At 32.3% G+C, this 20,269-nt stretch overlaps 1 protein-coding gene across 1 annotated transcript; it reads right to left on the reverse strand.

Annotated features, from left to right (window-relative positions):
* Nucleotides 1-6,168: 6,168 nt before the first annotated feature.
* On the reverse strand, nt 6,169-7,501 carry LOC133832957 (uncharacterized). Its single transcript, XM_062263227.1, has 6 exons — nt 7,253-7,501; nt 7,084-7,165; nt 6,937-7,003; nt 6,597-6,818; nt 6,465-6,528; nt 6,169-6,350 (listed from the first exon to the last, which is right to left on the reverse strand). Exons 1-6 carry the CDS (start codon nt 7,491-7,493, stop codon nt 6,169-6,171), a joined length of 858 nt encoding a protein of 285 aa, XP_062119211.1. The 5' UTR covers nt 7,494-7,501.
* Between the last annotated feature and the right edge of the window lie 12,768 nt (nt 7,502-20,269).

Consider the following 20,269-nt stretch of genomic DNA (forward strand, 5'->3'; position numbering starts at 1 on the left):
CTAAAGATGTAATTACCTTAGTCCAATACAGATTATTCATTGTTCATAGTAGGAAGACTTTCCCTCATCTCAAGCTTTTGTTAAGAAAGCTCCAATGTGTGTAGAGTGAGAGTGGAGCTAGGTTGGCAGTTTCTTGGCTTTTGTTTGGGCGGTTTGCCCTTGATTGTAATTGCTTGTCTTGTTCAATGAAAGTTATTTCTTCTTGATAAAAAAAAAAGTAATATTATACAAATAAAAGTAAAGTAAATATTAATTACTGACTCTCTAGCTGAGGACCATATTCCCACTACAAATCTTTTTATGCAAAACTTCATGAATTACTCCCAGGAATGCCTCTTATAAAATACAAAAGAAAATAACAAATTATATACATAGATACAAATATATATATATATATACTAGATACAAATAATGTGTAATATTTTGCTTAATTTTATTTATACAATTTATTAATTATTTTTATTAAATTTATATTAATGTCATATAAATTTGAAATAAATATCCTATTTTAATTAAATAATTTATTTATTGTTGTTTAAGTTTATGTTTTTTTTAGTTTCTGAATTTGAGAGTGACAATAAGAGATTATATATTATATGTTTAATGTAATATTAAATATTATACGTGGATTTTAAATTTAATTTTCTTGCTAGTTTTAAAAAAAAACAATTTATTACTAATTGACAATAAATTATATTATATGTTTAATATGATATTATTATAATAAGTGAGTTTTATTTAAGTTATAAAATGTATGATTTTATTATTTTTAAATAATTATCATTGTAAAATATCTCAAAAATATCATATTTTAATTTGTTTAATTATTTATTATTTTTAAATAATTATCATTATAAAATATCTCAAAAATATCCGATTTTAATTTTTTTGATTATTTATTTTATTTTATTTAAGTTTAAGTATTTACAAACTACAGTTAAATATAAGAATATTTCGTTAAAGTTAACATTAAAAAAATAAAAAAAAATTGTTAAAACAAAAAAATTTCATTATCTAGACACTTATTATATAGAAAAGATATTATAAGAATATTTGCCATATAAATACGTAATGCTTTTGATTTTATAATCTTATATATCTATTTTTTTCTACAAAAAATATACAACGTTACGTTTTTTTCTAGTTCCATCACTACTAGTTCAGTTAAATACAGGACGGATTAGAAGCCACATGTCACCATCTTGTTGGTCCACATCATTATTGTTTTTTTTTAATTTATTAATTAATTTAAAAAATAATAATTAAAAATCTATTTTAAATAATAGAATATTAAAGGAAATTTTTTTGGTAGGACCTTCAAAAAGGGCCCTACCGTAGGGCTCTTTTGTATTTCTTAACCTTTGAACCATTTTCGGCGTGATTTTTTTTTATGACCGTATATATTGTAGTTATTTAGAGCATCCTGCAAATTTTCAGAAAATTCTGAATAATTTACAGTGCCGAAAACTAAATTCAAACATGCTATTTTCCACGCGCATAAAAAAATTAGTCACGGGTGCAATAATTTGTTTTCGGCACTGTAAATTATTCGGAATTTTTTTAAAATATGCAGGATGCTCTAAATAACTACAATATACATGGTCATAAAAAAAAATCGCGTCGAAAACTATTCACGGGTTGAGAACACAAAAGAGCCCTACGGTAGGACTCTTTTTGAAAGCCCTACCATAGAATTATCCAATATTAAAAATTATAAGAAAAATTAAAAACTATTAAAATTATGATTATACGTAGAATATCAGAGTTTATTTTTTTTAATAAGAAATATGTTTTAAAGAAATAAAAGTAAAAAACTTATTTGGAGAGGACTCGAATGCGCTTGGCATGTTGCAGAGGTATTTGGAGAGTGGTTTGAATTGTGGGTTCGCAGAGGAAAAGATGAATGATTTTTGTGTTGTTGAGACTGCTGGTGGGATTGCGAGTCCAGAGCCTTCTGGGACTCTTCGAGGGAGAAAGGAATGGTGGAGAACTCGCAGACCTTTTTGTCTACTTGCAATTCTTGTTGGAGATGGCTGCCTGAGTGGTATTTCTGGACCTTTTCTTTTGCTCAGTTGTAGGCGAAGGAGACGGGGTGAATCTGGGTGGACTGCAATGGAGAATCTGGGCAGACAGTCAGCCTTCGCACCGACCATGTGGGGTGGCTTTTGGGTATTCATTGGGGAAGATGGAAACTGAACACCAAAATTCTTTCTTCTACTGGTTAAGATTTAAGTTTACTTTTAGATCTGTATATTGTATGATTTTGAAAATTTAAAATTTGTGAGCTACCAAAATATTTGATTGGTAGATTGTTTTTGAAAACTATATCATAATCAGAATTCTAATTTTGTGTTGTAATTTAGAAAACAACAATTTTATGTTTTCTCTGTTTTGTGATTTTTTCTCCAAAAACTTAAAATCAAAATCAGTATTTGTTTGTTCTCTCTACTCCTATCCTTTGTATCATTGCTTATTGCTTGTATTTATTTATTTTTTTTGCCAATTTTTATGACTTGAGTATGTTCTCACTAGTAATAAGGTGTTTATGGAACATTTTATGATATTTATGCACAATTCAAAAATAAGTTGTGCTGATATTTTTATAGATGACAATGCAATATTATTATAAATTTAATCAATAATTATTATTAAATTTTAATTTATCAATATAATTAAATTTTACTTAATTAAATCTATTGATAAATCAAAATTTAATAGTATACAACCTATACATATAAAATATATAAAATTAAAATAATATTCAAATTCAGCTATTCCAATCACATATTCAGTTTATGTTATATTTTCAAATTTAATACTAATCACAGATTCATTTTTTTAAAACTAAAAAACAGTTTACTGACATTGAACCGATCACATTTTTCAAAAACACGATTTTAGTCACTAAATTCAGATTTTCATTTTAAAATCTCACTTTTAAAAAATACAGTTTTCTAATCGCGAACCAATGACTCTTAATTTTTTAGCAACTAACTCCTTTAATATTAACAAAGGCAAGTTATTACATTTTTTAAAATTGAATACATTGGAGAAAATTATGTAGATTTAAATATTTTCTTCATTGAATTTAATAACTTTTTTTACATCAAAAAACTTTTTTCTCTCAGGGTAATTAGACAAACTGCCTCTGGGAAAATCCAAAACTTTTGGGTGTCAATAAAGACTTTTCTTTTCAAAATATTTTCATTTTTTTTAATCTTTTTTTAGTGAGTTTTTGAACCCGTTGGTTTCTAACTATCACCTATTACAATTTTGTCTTTCAAAGTTAAATTAAGTCTTAAAGTTGTTTACTTTTTTTAGCAATTAATTCATTTATAGTAACAAAACTTACAAACTTTTTAGAAAAATATGTGTTCTTCACTATCAATCAACATTTCACTGTGTTTTGCTACAAAAATGAAAAATAAAAAAAATAAAAAAATTCTGTGTTCAGAAAAATAAATACATTCTCTGTTTATTCGGTGAAAACTATACTTTTATTAATAAAAATGACATTACTGCTAAAATACTAAATTTTTAACTTTCCATTTAATAACTTGGCTTTGTTTAATAAAAAAGGGCTTAGTTGCTGAAATATTTAATATTTTAAGAACTTAATTGCTAAAATTATAATTTGAAAAACCAAACTTTAACCAGTAATATAGTTCATGGACTAATACAATATTAAATAAATATAAAAAACAATTACCAAAATTTTCCTTTGAAGTAACAATTAAAAAAAAAAGCTATAAAAGTTTTTAAATTCAACGACAGTTAAAAAACAAGAAAGAAAGAAAGAAAACTATGTAATTGTTTCACATAATTTACTATTTGTCTAGAATAAGGTGGAAAAGCAATTTGGACAAAATAATAATAAAAACAATAAGTGAAGTGGTAGCACTTCTTATTTTATTCTCTAATTTTTCTCAGTTACTTTTTTTTTTTTTTAAATCAATCTTCCTCATTATTTATTGCATGTCGTTGGTATTTATTTAAATAGATATGTTCTAATGTAATAAAATGCACTCATTTTATTAATAATTAATTTAAAAGTAAAATGTATTTGTGGTATAAATATCTTATGGTTTATATACTTAAATTTTTTTTTCGACGGCAAAAATACCGAAGGTTAAGTTTTTGTTACATCTGTCACTACTAAATCCGTTAAGTACTGACATAACTATTGTGATGACACGTGTCTTACTACCTTTTGATCACTTCATAATATTTTTATTATTAATTTATTTTAAAAATAAATGTAAAAAAAACTAATCAATTTAAAAAAAAAAAAAGAAATCTTCTTTTTCTTTATCTCTCTCCCCGTATCTTTCTTTTTCTTTTTTTCTTCTCCTTCAATTTCCCCCGACTTCTTGTTTTTCTTCTTTGTGGTCTATTCCAGATCACCCAAACCCAAAAATTTCCACTCTTCAATCGTGACAATCCCGACCCCCTCTCTTTGTTTTGCACTTCACCTCTGGCATCTCAACCTCCTGCATCCTCGTCCATGACAGATCCACGACAGTGGGGTTGGGCTTCAAGGAAGACCACGATGGGCTGGGTTTCAAGGACAACGATAGTTGGGCTTCAAGGACGACAATGGCGAGGCGAGGCTGGGGTTCAAGGACGACAAAAGGTAGATGATTGTTGTTGAAATTGCTTGTTGGTTATTTGCTTCATATCTACAAGGTTGAACAAATCTATTGGGTAAAAAATAGGTAGATGATTGTTGCTTTAAATCTGGTTTGGTTCTTTATTAGAAATTTGTTGTTGATGAAGATGATGGTTGCTATTATCTAGTACTAAGGGAGTATGAAGGAGAGGAAAAAAGGAAAGAAGAAAGTTTAGTTATTGTTTTTAATTAATTAGATTTTTGTATTTAAAAAAAACATTAATCAAATTTTTGTTTTAGTTTTAGTTTTTGTTTTTATTGATTAATTGATTTTAATTAATTATATTTTATTTTTTTATAGGATTATATATTTTTGGATCCTGCGTTTTGTCTCATTACTTGTTTGGACTCTTTGTTTTGACAAATTGCTTTTTTGACCCTATGTTTTGTAAAATGGTTAAAATAGAATCCTAAACCCGATTTTGGTCAATGTTTTCTCAACTAAAATCACAAATAATTTATCAAACTAACAATTCAGAACAAAAATAAAATCATTCTGCTTAAAAAATGTATTGTTATATTCAATTTTTTCTTCATCAAAATTGAGTTTAGGGTTCTATTTTAACTATTTTACAAAACATAGGGTCCAAAAAGTAATTTATCAAAACACAGGGTCCAAACAGATAATGAGACAAAACATAGGGTCCAAAAATGTGTAAACTCTTTTATTATTTTTCTTATTCTTTAATCAATTAATAATTGTTTTTTTAAACAAAAATATAAGGTGGACCACTAATTTGTTGACATGTAGTATTTTTATCCGTGTGTACTACATTTAACGGAGATGTAGTGACAAATGTAACAAAAACATAATGTTTTGTATTTTTGCCGTCGAAAAAGAAAATTAGATATATAAGTGTATAAACCAAAACATAAATGATTTATGCGGCAAATACTCTTAAAAGTAATAAAATAAAGCTTTTATTAGAGAAAAAAATTATTCCTGTTAAGATTTTATTTCAAAAAAATATGTACATATGTGAATCATAAAATGTATTTTTTTAAGAATATGATCATTATGTTTGTTATCAAATTTAGAAAATAATATTATTTGCAAGTAAAAAAATATATAATTTTAAAAATTAAAACAATTTAATATATCAAATTTAGAGTGCGACAAAACAATTTGACTCACAATATTTCTATTACCACTATAATTTTTTTTAAAAAAACTACTATATTATTATTATTGGTACAATTTAATATAAGATGCTACATAAGTCAGTTTAATAATTAATATTAAGTATCATTAACCATGAAGATATAGCTCATATGATGTAGGTATCAACTAACAACATTAATTCTTGAAAACAAATAAACAAACCACCAGTAACTTCCAATCACGAATCCATAACAGTTAACATTTAGCAAATATTCAACATTTGATCAGTTTTCAAACCACAAACGAAATTAAAAATAAAACATATGAAACTAAAGTGCAAATAAAAATATAGTCACACACATACGTATGTAAATATATGTATGTCATAAGAGTTTCTTTAACTAGCGCTTGAAGAAGAGGTCTTTCCAAAACTACGAACAACCTTAGAATAAAAGTTCCAGTCTGGATGGCGTGGAGTTATAGCAGGCTGCCCAAATGGATGTTTTTCAACATAAGAAGGAATATCATCATCTGCTTTTGCCAATTCATCCAGGTAAAGACGAAGCTCACTATTTGGACCTATTTACACCAAAATTAGTACTGTACAACTAACCAAATATGGATTTGTATATATTATTATAAGTAGATCAAGGCATAAAAAATATCATAAATGTACATATGTAAGCCACTTACCTAAAGTCATATCATCAACATCATCAACTTTATATTCATGCTCAATAAATATAGTTGTGTTTGACTGAAAACAAAATTTTAAAAAAATGTGTTAAAGATATTACAATATTAAAAAAATGGTTACTCATAAAGATTAAAATGAAGAACAAAAAACAAATATCCATGTGTTGAATAAATTACAGGATTTAGCAGCGCTTTATAAGGCTTGTCGTCTATTAAGAGAGTGTTTGATGAAGAATACTTCCCTTTGCAAAGGTATTTGTTTTGCCACAATTTATTCAAATCCTTCAAAAATAAAGGTTTATCTTTCTTCTCCAAAGTACAGAAACCTGATCTAGTGCATTCATTTTGATCCTGAAATTTATAAACTATAAATATTTTTATGAAACAAATCATGAAATAGGAAATAGTGATCACAATTGAAATTCATGATAAAAAATAGAATGATAAATTGATTTTAAAGTAAACTTGCCCATGCAAACAGCAGCTTGCCCTTTAATCCTTTCATTATGCAGTCCAATGCATTGTTCAGGTACCATCTGATAAAAAGAAATGGTATTAAAGAAGAAAAGTAATTATGTACAAATAAGAAAAGTAAAATAATGGTAATAATACTAACTCCCTAGCAGAGGACCATATTCCCACTTCAAATCTATCCAAGCAAAACTTCATGAAATCTTCACAGTAAGGCCTCTTGTAAACTGCAAAAGAAAGTAACAAAGGTATTATTGAGAATTAAATTAGAAAAAATATACATTATACTTCAGAAATGAATTAATGTTAATTACCTAAAATGCTTCCATAAGATGTGTCAGGAAGACGAAATCTAGGAACACTAGACCTATCATAACGGTAGACTCTATGGCAAAGCAGTCCACCAAGAGCAAAAACGATAAGCTTTTTCTTTCGTTGACCAAGGTTCAGTCTCTCTAACAAGTCCCCAAACTCTACACCATCATTTTCTTCATGGTGGCTACCACTTTCACGTACTAGTTTTCCTTTCAGTTTATTACCAATCCCTTCGGCCATCCTTAATTTTCTCAAGAAAACAGTACTCTCTAAACTATAATTATACAGAAAGTGAGTAATATATTATATATATATATATATATATATGTAGTGGTGCCCCTTAGCACTACTCATATGGATGCATGGGGTCAGCTTTTCGGCTTCTTGATCTATGGTTAATTTGCCTAGATTCAATACCTAATTAATTAACCTCTTAAACTTGAATTTAATTTATTTGACTGTTGCACTTCTTATCGATCGATTGGGTGGGACTAATTTGACGTGCATTTTGGAAGTTGAGACTCTTAGAAAAGCACAACCATATTTAAACCCTGGATAGTAATTTCTTGTTTTCTTGGAGAAGGAGAGTCATTTCTGATCAATTACTTTATTCTTTTTTCTATTTCTAAAAAAATAAAAATAAAAATAAAAACTCATTATTTTGTGTATTTGATTTGGGATGTTATTTGTATGATTAATATATATATCACTTTAATGTTTTTTTTTTCATTTATTTTAATTTATCTGTTCCATTAGTAAAAAAATACTTTCATATTTTATTAATGTTACGCTTAGATTTCGAGACAAGAGGTTATGACCTCGAAAAATTAGGCTCGTCAGGTGTGAGCTCGAAATGTATAAAAACATCATATGGTCCAGCCGTAAAATCTCTGAAGTAAAACAACGACCTCGAACATGTGTAACCTCGGGATATTTTCTGAGTTTGAAATGGCACGACACTGAGATATATCTTTTACTGATTGTCTTCAGATAAGATAGTCCGAGCTTGGGAAGCGCAAGCTCGGGTGTGACAGCTTCGACAGTACCTACCTATCCCGAGTATGGCCTGAAGTTGGGTGACAAGTTCGTAACAGTTCCGTAAGTCTTGACAGTCACAATGCCGATTGCTGATCTCGAAGACCTGATGAGTCACCTGGGATAGCCCATTACGTGTGAACATATTTATTGTTGTGTAATCCCAATATTTAAGGGATACCATTTAATCTATTATCCGTTCCCGATTTTCATGGGACGTTTCCATGTATATAGGATATATTACATTTAATATCATTATTTCAATTGATATACAGAATATCTTCCCAAAATATGTGGGAATGAACTTTGTAACATTCCCTATAGATAGAGAAGGAATCACCACTCGTAAGGGACAGATTCTCTGATTTCTGATTTCTAGAGAGAAAGCTCTAGGTAGTTCATCTCAGAAGAATTTCGAGAAAACTCCAAGTTTTAATAATATAGACTCGTGGACTAGACATAATTAACTGCTGAACCACGTAAAAACATTCTTATCTTCCTCTTTAAATTCATTCGCTCCATTTTTCATTTGTTTAATTACTCTACTATTTAAGTTGACGAAAAACGGCGTCAACAATTAATTATTGCTTTAAAAGCAATAAAATAGAGTTTACTTTAAAAACAAAATTTATTTATGTTACAATTTTATGTAAACAATAGATACAAACAACGTACAATGCATGTTTGCTTAATTTTATTTATAAAATTTATTAATTATTTTTATCAAATTTATATGATTGTCATATGAATTTCAAATAAATAGACAATATTATATATAAAATAATTTCATACACATATTAAAAGATAAATTAAACCAAAACATTGGTTATATGTTTTTTTTAATATATATATATATAATATGATAACATTTTAGACCACAAATTAGCTCATTTTAGGTAAAAAAATATTTATGATATTATTCGAATTACACCTTAATGACTGGAGAATAAACTTGTTTATTCTTGATAGAAGATAAATGCTATTCTAATTTCTTATGCAATTATATAGTCATGCTATTTATATTTATATATATACACGACACCTATATATAAAATATTTATAATATTATTCTCATTCACTTTTTCTCCCTTTCTCTCATCTGTAACCTGCTGACCCATTCCCTCATTCCTCTCTTTCATTCTCTCTCATCTCTTTCTCTTCTCTCTCCCTCAATATCTCAACAGTCTTTCTTTCTTTGATCACTCTTTTTGTTCGTCCCCTTAATCTCTTTCTTGGTAGTTTGCAGGTGCTTCGGTCGACATTCGACGGTGCTTTAGGGGTCAACGGTAGTTGATAACTCTACAAAATAGAGTTATTTTACCACTTTTTATGCGCTAATTGTTGCTTAATTCTTGAGTTTTTAATTGATTTATTAAGTTTTTAAGTAATTTTAAATTTATTAGTCTTATTTTGATTTTATATAATTTTGTGTGTTTTTATAGTTATTTTGTTGTAAAATTTTGTAGTTAATTATTTGAATTATTGTTGTTTAATTTGAGATAAAAAATTGTTGTATTATTGAACTTAAATATTTAATATAAATTAAGTCTAATTTTAAAACATACCCGTTTTGGGTCCATTAGTAGCTCAGAGCTTCAAGGTCGACAATCACGCGAGGTGGGACTATGAGGTCAGCAGTACGGGGCGAGTAAGGTATCCTCTCTCTCTGGTTGTTGTTTGTAGACGTTATAGGTCGACAGAGATGGGCTATTAAGGTTGGGTTAAAGGTTCAGGGTCGGGGTCGGGGCTACATGGGTTAGGTCCAAGGCTCGTGGATTTGATATAGTTTTTTTTTTTTGTATAGGTTGTTCAATCCTTGTAAATTATACTTTGAGATTTGAAAGTTTGCAAAGAATTGTCGCTAGTTTTTTTAAGCTGAGTTTCCTTGTGTGATAGTTTTATCTGAACATTTTTTAATTTTGATTTGTGTTCATTTGTAATTTGAATAATTTTGTTATATTGGTGTTATAATATTCTGATTAATGGTGTTTGTAAAAGATTCAGATATGTAAATTTAGTTTGTAAAATTGTATTGATATATGAGTTTTGGTTTATTTTTACCTGTTTGATTTTTGAGTTTGAGATTGAGTTTTGGAATATTTAGGGATATCAGCAAAGGTTCGAAAATGAATTTTTATTTTTATTATTATTTTATATTTTATTTAGCGACAGTTCAAAACTGACACATCTAACTACACCAATCGCGTTAGTTCTAAAAATGATGCTAAAAGCATTGGCTTTGGTTCTAAACCGATGCCAAAGGAGGAGTTTCTTCTTCTTTTTTAACTGGTAAATGAGATTTTTTTGGTAGTGTTTTTTAAAAGAAAAAAAAAATCAAGTGTATTTGGTATATATAGTCGAAATTTTTCCAACAAGATGAATGACGTTCATGTTGTTATGAAAATGATCATAAATATACCTATGTGTGTGTTTATTTCTTTTAGTATTTGCACTTTGGTGCATGTTTATGTCTTCTAGTATTTACACTTTAGTACCAACATGATGAGTGACTTTCATATACTTGGATTTTAAGTGTCGTATTTCTACAATGTTGATCAACGCGCGTCTTTTATTAACTCAAATGAGTCACACAAAAAAGTTAATTTTTTGTAGTAATGCTTTTTTTTATTTATTTAGTTCTATATATTTGTTTATTATGTTGTAAATCCCCTTACAATCCCAAGTTTAGAACATGAAAGCCCATGAGAACCTTCAAAAGAACAATCACTCAAGGACAAAGAAAACAAGAATACAACAATATATTGGTTCGGTTTAAGACATGTCTTAAGTCCAAAGAGAGCTCTCCGTGAGAACCTTCCATTAGCAAAGATGATCACAACAAGTTACACACATAGCCATGACGATTTATCCCTGGCAACTCTCACCTTACAAAGCTCTCTATGTACACAATAATGATAAAATTGTTAGAAAAAAGTATGTTGCCTCAAAAGAAATGGTGAAAACCTTTACAACTCTAAGCAAAATTAAACAAATAAACAAGGATTGATTAAATAATGTTAAAACTCTATGACTGAAAATTACAAATAGAATAAGAAGAAGTAGAAGAAGAGAATAGAAAAAATTATAACTCTAAACAAAAGATACAAATAAAATAATCGTGTTTTAACCAAAAGAAATAAAAAGATTACAACTCTAAATAAGAAATACAAGTAAATAATAAAAAAAGAATAAGGAGTTTTGGGAGTTACATGATCTGTTGTAACTGTTCAAAGTTGAATTGGAAAATTGGCTTTGGCTGTCAGCCTCACTGGCCGCGACCGTGAGCTTTTGTTCCACAGGCTGCGGCCAGGAACACCAATGGTCGCGGCCACAACCTCTTTTCAGCACAAATTTTGTGAAATTTTCCAAACAGTGGCAAACTACTCCCAATTGATTTTGTAACCCACAAACATATTATTGGGGTTAAAACCAAGTCTCCAACAACCATTTCACTTATGGCTCTGTGAAATTCAAATCAATATTGTATAACAACAAATTTACACAATAATGAGCAATATTTGAGAGTTACAAATTTGTTACTGAAATTGTAACTCTCAAATATGTTATACATTTGCATTAACTAAATGTTGTAATTTTCATTTGCATGTTACAACATATGACACTCTGTCACATTTATTTAATCTAAAACATTATATTATAAATAATATAACAAAAATATCCTCTGCACAAAATATTGACATAATAATTCTTTGAATTGTTGACACAGCCTCTCTCTAGAAAAAAAAAACAACTAAAATTCACGTTGATATACAATCTCACCTTCTAGAAAACTCATATGAACAATGAACACTTCCCTTCTTCAACCTTTCTCTCTTGCTCTCAAACAATGAAGATTCTCTCATTTTTCACACAAAAACATGTTGATACAATGTAGCTCTCTTACTCTTGTTCTCCCTCTTTTATTTTGTTGCAACCCAAATTTCATGTTGGATTAATGTTTTGCTCACAGAGAAATAATACATCTTCTAATGGAGATTTCTCAAATGATTAAAGATGGACCACCATTTCTGCATGCACCTCGATCAAGAGTCCTAACGCGCGCAAAACATAAGTCGACTTATCCATTTAGCTCACCAAATTAACGTAGTATGTGTTGTGTTATCAGCTTGGGTCACCAAGTTGGAAGATACACATTTTTCCAGAAGCCACATTAATTATGTGCCATAAATAAGGGGATAAATCCTATATTGGGTGAAATATTTGAGGATTGACCAGATATTTTGTATTTAATGATAATATTTTAAATTGGGTAACTTCCCATATTGTGGGAAACTAATAATGGTTGTATTTGGTAAAATTTTTGTTTTTGAATTTTTTAAACATAAAAATAGAAATATTATTTTTATTTTTGTTTCTTTATTTTTAAAAAATAGAAATATGTTTGGTAACTATTTTTGTTTTTTGTATTTAAAAACAAAAATAATAAATGTGTTCGATAACTTTTATTTTTATTTTTTGTTTAACAATATAAAATGAGATGTTGATTTGAAAAAGAAAAGAAAAACGAAAAGTTGAAAACTGTTTAAAAAAATGTTGAAAGTGAAAAGAATTTATTTTCAAAATTTAATGAATTTTAATTAATTTTTTTAAAAATAATAAATAAAAATAAAGTTACCAAACACTATTTTATGTTTAATTTTTAAATTTTTAATTAATTAAATAAAAAGCTATTTTTTTTTTTAGTGTTATCAAACAACCTCAATGTTGTTCCCACTATAAATAGGTGAAGTTTTGATCAGTGCAACTTCATGCTGAATACCCTATACCAAAACCTTGGGAAAAAATCTCATATTTTAAAACTCAAAGAAATCCAATAACCGTGCTTCACGAACTAGGTGAATTTTAAATAACAAACCATGTGAAACCGCGTGTGTAATTCCTATTTTCTTTGTGTTCATCTCCTTTTTCAACCTAATTATATCCTAAATATAGTTGACGAAATTTTGAAATTTTGTGTCAATAGATTTGAATAAATGACACATAATGACTAACTTCTCTAGAGAAATATATATATATATATATATATATATATATATATAGTTACATCAATTTATGTTCATTGATGGTTACATTTTTTTTCATTTGTTGGATCATTATTGAATGATTGTGATCAACTAGAAAAGTAATAGTATTTATTCAAAATATCTTATTTCCTTAAAAAGAATGTTAATTAAATTTTTTCTTATATAAAAAGAATAAATATTATTATAATCATTAAATTATTTCTAAAAATTAAATATTTTTAACTCAAATATCTATTAGTTTTTTTTCAATTACGATTCATATTTGTTTCTTTTATACTTGAGTTCTTTAACATTACAATTTTAAAATATAAATCCTTAACAAATTATTTACATGTAATTATTTATTTAAATTTTAAAATCATAAATACAATAATTAATAATATATGCAAAACTATTTTTTTTTAAGTAAAATAGTATCATTGTATATGGATTAAATTGTCAGACAATAATTGAATATAGCACCATTAACAATTAATAGAGACTAATGAGTTTGTTTTGTGAAATAATATATCCAAAAATTGCTACAAACGATAAGAAAGATTTGAATTCTTAATAAAAGAAAATTATAGAGCATAGGAACATAATTTTTTTTAAAAAAATTGTTTAATATTTAAATTAGAACTAAAGTGTTAAAAATAAAATAATTTAGAGATTTTACTCATAAAAACATCAATAAAATAATTGTATATTTTGGATGTTATAATCACATAATGATTGTAAATAAATAACTAATTTAATTTTATATTTAGAAATTCATTTTTAATTCTAAAATTAAAATTTTAAAATAAAAATTTATATATTAATGATCTATTAAAATCTTCTATAAAATGTCACTAAAAATGTAATCACCACGTAACCATTAAAAACTCCTATATATTTATATATAGACAACTAACTTAACCTCTGTCGACCCCAGCCAAGTGTGTGTGAGTGAGAGGGAGCCCCCGCCGTTCTTTTGTGTGCCGAAGCTCCTCACCGTGAGTGAGAAGAACGAGAGAGAGGATGGAGAACGAGAGGGAGAGAGTGAGAATTGGAGGGAAAGAGGTGGTAGTATGAGATAAAGATGGACGAGAGAGAGTGTAAAATTTGAGTGATTAGGTGGACGTCCGTTGACTAACGCGAATAGTATTTTTTGTGTAGTGAGTTTATCATTATTGTTAATTTTTTTTTAATAGTTTTGATTTATTTTTAGTAGCAATTAACAAGAATTTATCATATTAGCTTGATTATATAGCAATTATAATAATATGCTATTAAATTATTAAAGTTGTCCTCATTTTTTAATTAATTAAATTATTATATTTTTCTTTCATTATTGTTGACTGTGTTTTTAGCCAACGACGTGAGAACGTCAATAACGACAAGCCTTCAAGAGAATGTAAACGACAACAGACAGTTCAATCAATGAAAGTAAATAACACAAGAGATTTTATAGTGGTTCAGCCCCGATCAGTCGGTAATAGCCTAATCCACTTAGAGATTTTATTACTCTATTCACACTCAAGATCAGACGAACCCGTGTCGACTGAGTTTCTTAAGTGTAAATATTCAAGAATACAAAAAGGGGTTTTCTCAAGAAAAACACACTTTCTCTCTCTAGAACTCAGACTAATTCTCAAATTGTCAAAAGTCCTTTTACGATCCCATCAACCCTCCATTTATAGGCTTGGGATCCTCAACTGATATTCCCTCCAGATAGAGATATTTTATTATTCACATTATATTTAAATTACAAGAAATATTTAAAATACAACAGATTCCTCAATTTGAGTGAGGAATGAGAGATTCTCGCGGTGCCCAGACCGATTCTTACTGAAGTAGTTTCCGGGAATTTGACGTAGTCTAGTTTGTTTGTTGATGATTATCGTCTTCTGACCAAGGTCCGAGCCACATGCATTGGCTCTCCTCGGACATGGTCCGAGCCAACCTCTTTGAGCATTCCTCGGACTAAGGTCCGAGCCAAGACATTTGGCTCCTCGGACTAGGGTCCGATCGGACCTATTTTTGCCTTCTCCTCGGACTAGGGTCCGAGACAATCACCCTTGCCTCTCCTCGGACTTGGTCCGAGCCAACCATCTTGGAAGCTCACCTCGGACATGTCCGAGCCAAACATCTTGGAAGCTCACCTCGGACATGTCCGAGCCAAACATTTTAGAAGACTCTCCTCGGATAGGTCCGAGCCAAGCACTTGGTTCCTCCAACTAAGGTCCGATCGGACCTTTTGTGGCCTCTCCTTGGCCAAAGTCTAAGTCCATCTCTTGGCATGCATGGGACCTCTCCTCGGACTTGGTCCGAGCCAACCACATAGGAAGCCCACCTCGGACATGGTCCGAGCCAATCACCTAAGAGGTTCTCCTCGGACATGGTCCGAGCCAAGCATCTAGGGGCTCTTCAAACTAAGGTCCGATCGGACCTGCTGCGTCTTTCCCTCGAGCCAAAGTCCAAACCCATCTTTTAAGCTCCTTGGACTTGGGTTTGAACCAAACACTTGGGCTCCTCGGACTAGGGTCCGAGCCAAGCACACCTTAGCCCAAGTATTATCCTCGGGTGTATTTGACTTGACTATGGCATCTCTCAAGCAGTCCAAATTCTTCACTGATGCATTGGGCTACTACTAAGCCAGATCACCCAACTAATCCATGCCACATGTCAATTTTATTGCCACATCATCCTTTTCAAATTTTAGGTAAACATTTGCCCCCCAAGTTTATTATATGATACATTCACATAATAAACTTTTTCTCCAGCTGACGTCATTATAAAAAATAATAACTGTTCATCTCCATACAACAGACCCACGATCACTACAAAAAACTGACCATGATCGTGGAGAGAAAAAATAGTCTCGGAATGCCAAGGGTCCAAAAATAAAAAATAAACCCCACTTTTTTCCCTTTAAATAACCCAACTTTACACACTTTTCTTCTCACAAGAAAAAATCACATTTTTCAAAAACCTCTCTTCTTCTTCCTTCTCTTTTGGCCGAAACCCCCAAAACTTCTCTTCTTCTTGCCGAATCTCCAAGAACTTCAAGGGAAGCTCTCCATCTTCAAGAAATCTTCAAGCAAGCCAAAGGTTCTCCAACCTTGAGTAAGTCTTCTTTTCCATGCCTTTACATTGTTATAATTTTTCAAAATATTTCTACGGAAACCCATGCCATGGCCGAAATTTCTTCATAGCTTTTTTGGTTGAGTTTGTTCTTGAAGTTCATATGAATGCTTGTACAATGTGTTAGCTTGTTGTTTTGATGATGTTTGTGGTATGGGTAACCCAACATTACCTTTAATTTCATAGGAATTTCAAGAAAAATGGGCTAATTTGACATGAATCATGAGTATGGGTTTTGGGGTTATTAATAGTATAGTGGGTTTTCAAGAACATAAAAAAAACTTTTCATTTCCATGTTTTGATCTTGTTTTTGTATGTGTGAATGAAGAAGTGTGTTTATGATAGGGATATTAGGGCTTTGCTTGTACGGTTTGGGTTTTATGGTTAAACTTGGGGTATGAAAAATGGATAGCTAAGGAAAGTGGCCAATCGGCCACTGAATTATCTGGGCAAGTATGTGGTCCGATTGGACCACATTTTAACCTTCTTGGATGCCCATGTCCGATCGGACATAGTGGGTTGTTAGTGGCTAGGGTCCTCGGAGGCGTAAGGCGTGCTAGGCGTTCGGACACCACTCGCTCGGACCTTGAGGCACGCATCTCCTCGGACGGGCTGTGCCCGATCGGACACCTCGTGAGTTGCTTGGCGCTGGGCTCGCACGGAGGCAAGGCTACTGAACATCTCCTCGGTCGCACGCTTTAGAGTGCATAGGCATCCGAGCGGATGAACTCACTCTCCTTGGCTTAGAATCCACAATGTGGTACGATCGGGTGCATCCGAGCGGCCATTCTTAGAATCCACAATGTGGTCCGATCAGACCACACTCACTCTCCTAGGCTTCGGCCTTCTTCATTTTCTTTTAAACGCATACCCAGCCCTTTGGCATGCACACACACACACACATAGGGAATCTAGCCTCTTTGGAAAACCCCAAAATTTTCCATTTATATAAACTTTAGTGGCCTTAAATACTTCAAGTACTTTTTACGCACTCTTGGGCACTGAGATTATTTTTTTCCCTTGTGTGTTATATTTTTACCACTTAGATAAATTTTTCTAAGTATAAAAATAAATTTTGTTCTTGTTGAATTTTCTCTGTATGGTTACTCACCTCCCCATTTTTTATTCATTTTTGTAGATGAATCGCTTGACTATAAGGGAGGTGACAACCATACGGACTCCGATACATCCATCCCGCAATCAATCGAGACTCCTCTAAATAGCGATTCCTCACCAAACTCGTCCACCGGTTGTAGTCCAGAGGACCGCCTTCGTCGCTTCAAGTAGATCCTCCCTCGCTCAACTTTGTATCTCCTCCACGAGGAACAGTTTCTTCAACAAGTTTCTCAGTCGACAATGAGGGTGAAACAATCCAACAGACTTCCCCAGGAAAAAGATTCACAAGTTGCCCGCAGAGCGGTGCAGAAGGTGGTAAAGCGCAGCCACGCTCGCACTGCAACTCCTTCAAAAGAACCCTCTCAGAAGTTTGCTACCGTGATCCAAGACTTGGCCGTTCAAAAGCCACGAAAGGGGGGAGAAGAAGAAACTTCCTGGTTCACTGCCGAAGCTTCAAAGCTTAATCCCGCGTCGTTCCACAAACACATTGAGGCTTTGGGTTTAAGGGAGGAGAATGTGATATGCCCGGGCTTTCATCAGAGAGCCAATAGGCCTGGTGGAGCATACTGCGCCTGGTCAAGGCATCATGTGCACGCCGGAGCGACACTTCCGTTACACACCTATTTCCGGTCTGTAGCGGATTACTTCAATGTCTCCCCATTTCAGATTGCACCGAATGGGATCCAGGCATTGTCTGCATTATACATTCTCTACTTCCTGCATGGTTGGGACGAGCCCACCCCTCACGAGGTGCACTACTTATTTGGCCTTAGGACCAATCCCTCCCACAACAACACGGGCTTCTTCCACTTCTACCATAGGTAGAGGGGGATTACATACCTCAATGGTATTTCTCACAAATCGAACCCCGGGAAGTATCACAAAGAATACTTCCTTACATCGGACATTAAGGCCAACAACTTGGCCTTTACACGTGCGGATCCATTCGAGCGACCATTGCCTACTAAGGGGATGTTTGAGCGAGCATAGAAGTTGGCTAGCATGAGTCCTGGGGAGAAGGATGTGAAAAAATTAGTCACTGTGGACCTCCTTTAGATGGTGGGCCTAGTGCCGTGTGACCAAGATATGGCGGTGGAAAGTACCACCGGGGAGAATAACACAACTGATCAGTCCAATGCGGGCACAGAGCTAGTGACTGATCAGCTTTCTCCTAGACCTTCTCCGCTCTCCCGTAGACCTGGTGACCTTGTCATTAGGGAGCCTGAGCCTCAGCGCAGATCTGCCCTTCCCGCTCAGTTCGGGAAAGGAAAGGCTATTCAGGTTGAGAGAGAACTCAGCTCATCCTCGGATGACGAGGATGAGTTCCTCGATCAGATTCTCAATGCAAGTAATGCATGTCTAGTGATCATAGGAATATTCTTGATAACTTGATGATTCGAGAGTAACAAAATTGTAGTATATACTCATGTACATTTTATTATGTTTATATCTCTAGCAACTTTGTGTTTTCCTCTTTTGCAGATCCAGACATGTTTAGATAATGCGTTGCTTCTGCTCCAAAGAGGAAAGATGGTGATGGAAGTGGCTCCATGCCCCCGAGGAAGATTTCGAAGGTAGTACCGCCCAGCCAAGGGAGACAACCCGAGGGACCGACTACACTCCCGCCGCTGACTCCCTCTTCGCTTCCTCCCTTTGCGAGCTTAACTCCTACCCGCCTGGCTAGCTCGAGTGAGGTCCTCCGTGCTGCTAGTGACCTAGGAAAAGGACTACTTGAGGAGATCAACCATGACACTTCAATGCTCCAAAGCTTCGAATCCTTCCCTCGGCTTAGCGTTGAAGTCGTCCTAAGAAGAGGGCTTGCTCAACTGATGAAGGTAGGTATTTTGTCTTAAGACAATTTGTTATTAATATTTTTGCTTGTAATAACCTCCTGTCTTTCATGCAGTCACTTGTTGCCATCAGTCATGCTCAGCTCCGAGCGATTGATTACATGGAGTTGATCAAGGTACTAAATGATCAACTGGTGGAGGCCCAGGCTAAAGTAGAGACTTTAACGGCTTCAGAAAAAGACTCCAAATCCAAGTTGGAGCAGGCAGAGAAAACTGTAGCTGAACGGGATGAGTCTCTTAGGAAACTTTCTGATGAGAATCAGCAGCAGGTTCAAACCAATAATTCCTTGACAGCCCAACTGAAGAAACTGTCCCTCGAGAACAAGGAGTTAGCTCGGGATAATGAGAGACTAATCAGCGAAAATGAAGAGTTGAAACAAGAGAAGGAGTTTGATTTAATTCGCTTTGAGGAGGCCAGCTTCGACTGCTTTTATCAGGTCTGGAAGCTGAATAAACCTCTCAATCTCAATTTTTTCTCCAAGGAGGTTCAGGCAGAGGATCTTGCTAGATGTGAAGCAAGGGCTGCTGAGGAAGCTGCCAATCCTCCTGCACCTGCACCCGCCTCCTCTACCTTATCCTTCCGAGCAAGAGGAGCAGCTGAAGCCGAGGAAGGGGTTGTTCAACCCACCAGAGAAGCACGCCAGTGACTCCTTATCCTGCTAGAGCACACCAGCATGACTAGTTGTAGTCTTGCTAGTTTTTATCATAGTTTGCTTTATTTTGTATATTCTTGCTCGGATTAGTGAGCTATTTTGACACTTAGCACTTTACTTTTTTCTTTTTTTTTGACTAACTCTAAACTTTTAAGTCTTTATTGTGAATAGTAAAGTTCCTAGATGCCTTAAATTTCACATGAGTATTT

Source organism: Humulus lupulus, chromosome 4 (assembly GCF_963169125.1).
Source record: "Humulus lupulus chromosome 4, drHumLupu1.1, whole genome shotgun sequence".
NCBI lineage: Eukaryota > Viridiplantae > Streptophyta > Magnoliopsida > Rosales > Cannabaceae > Humulus > Humulus lupulus.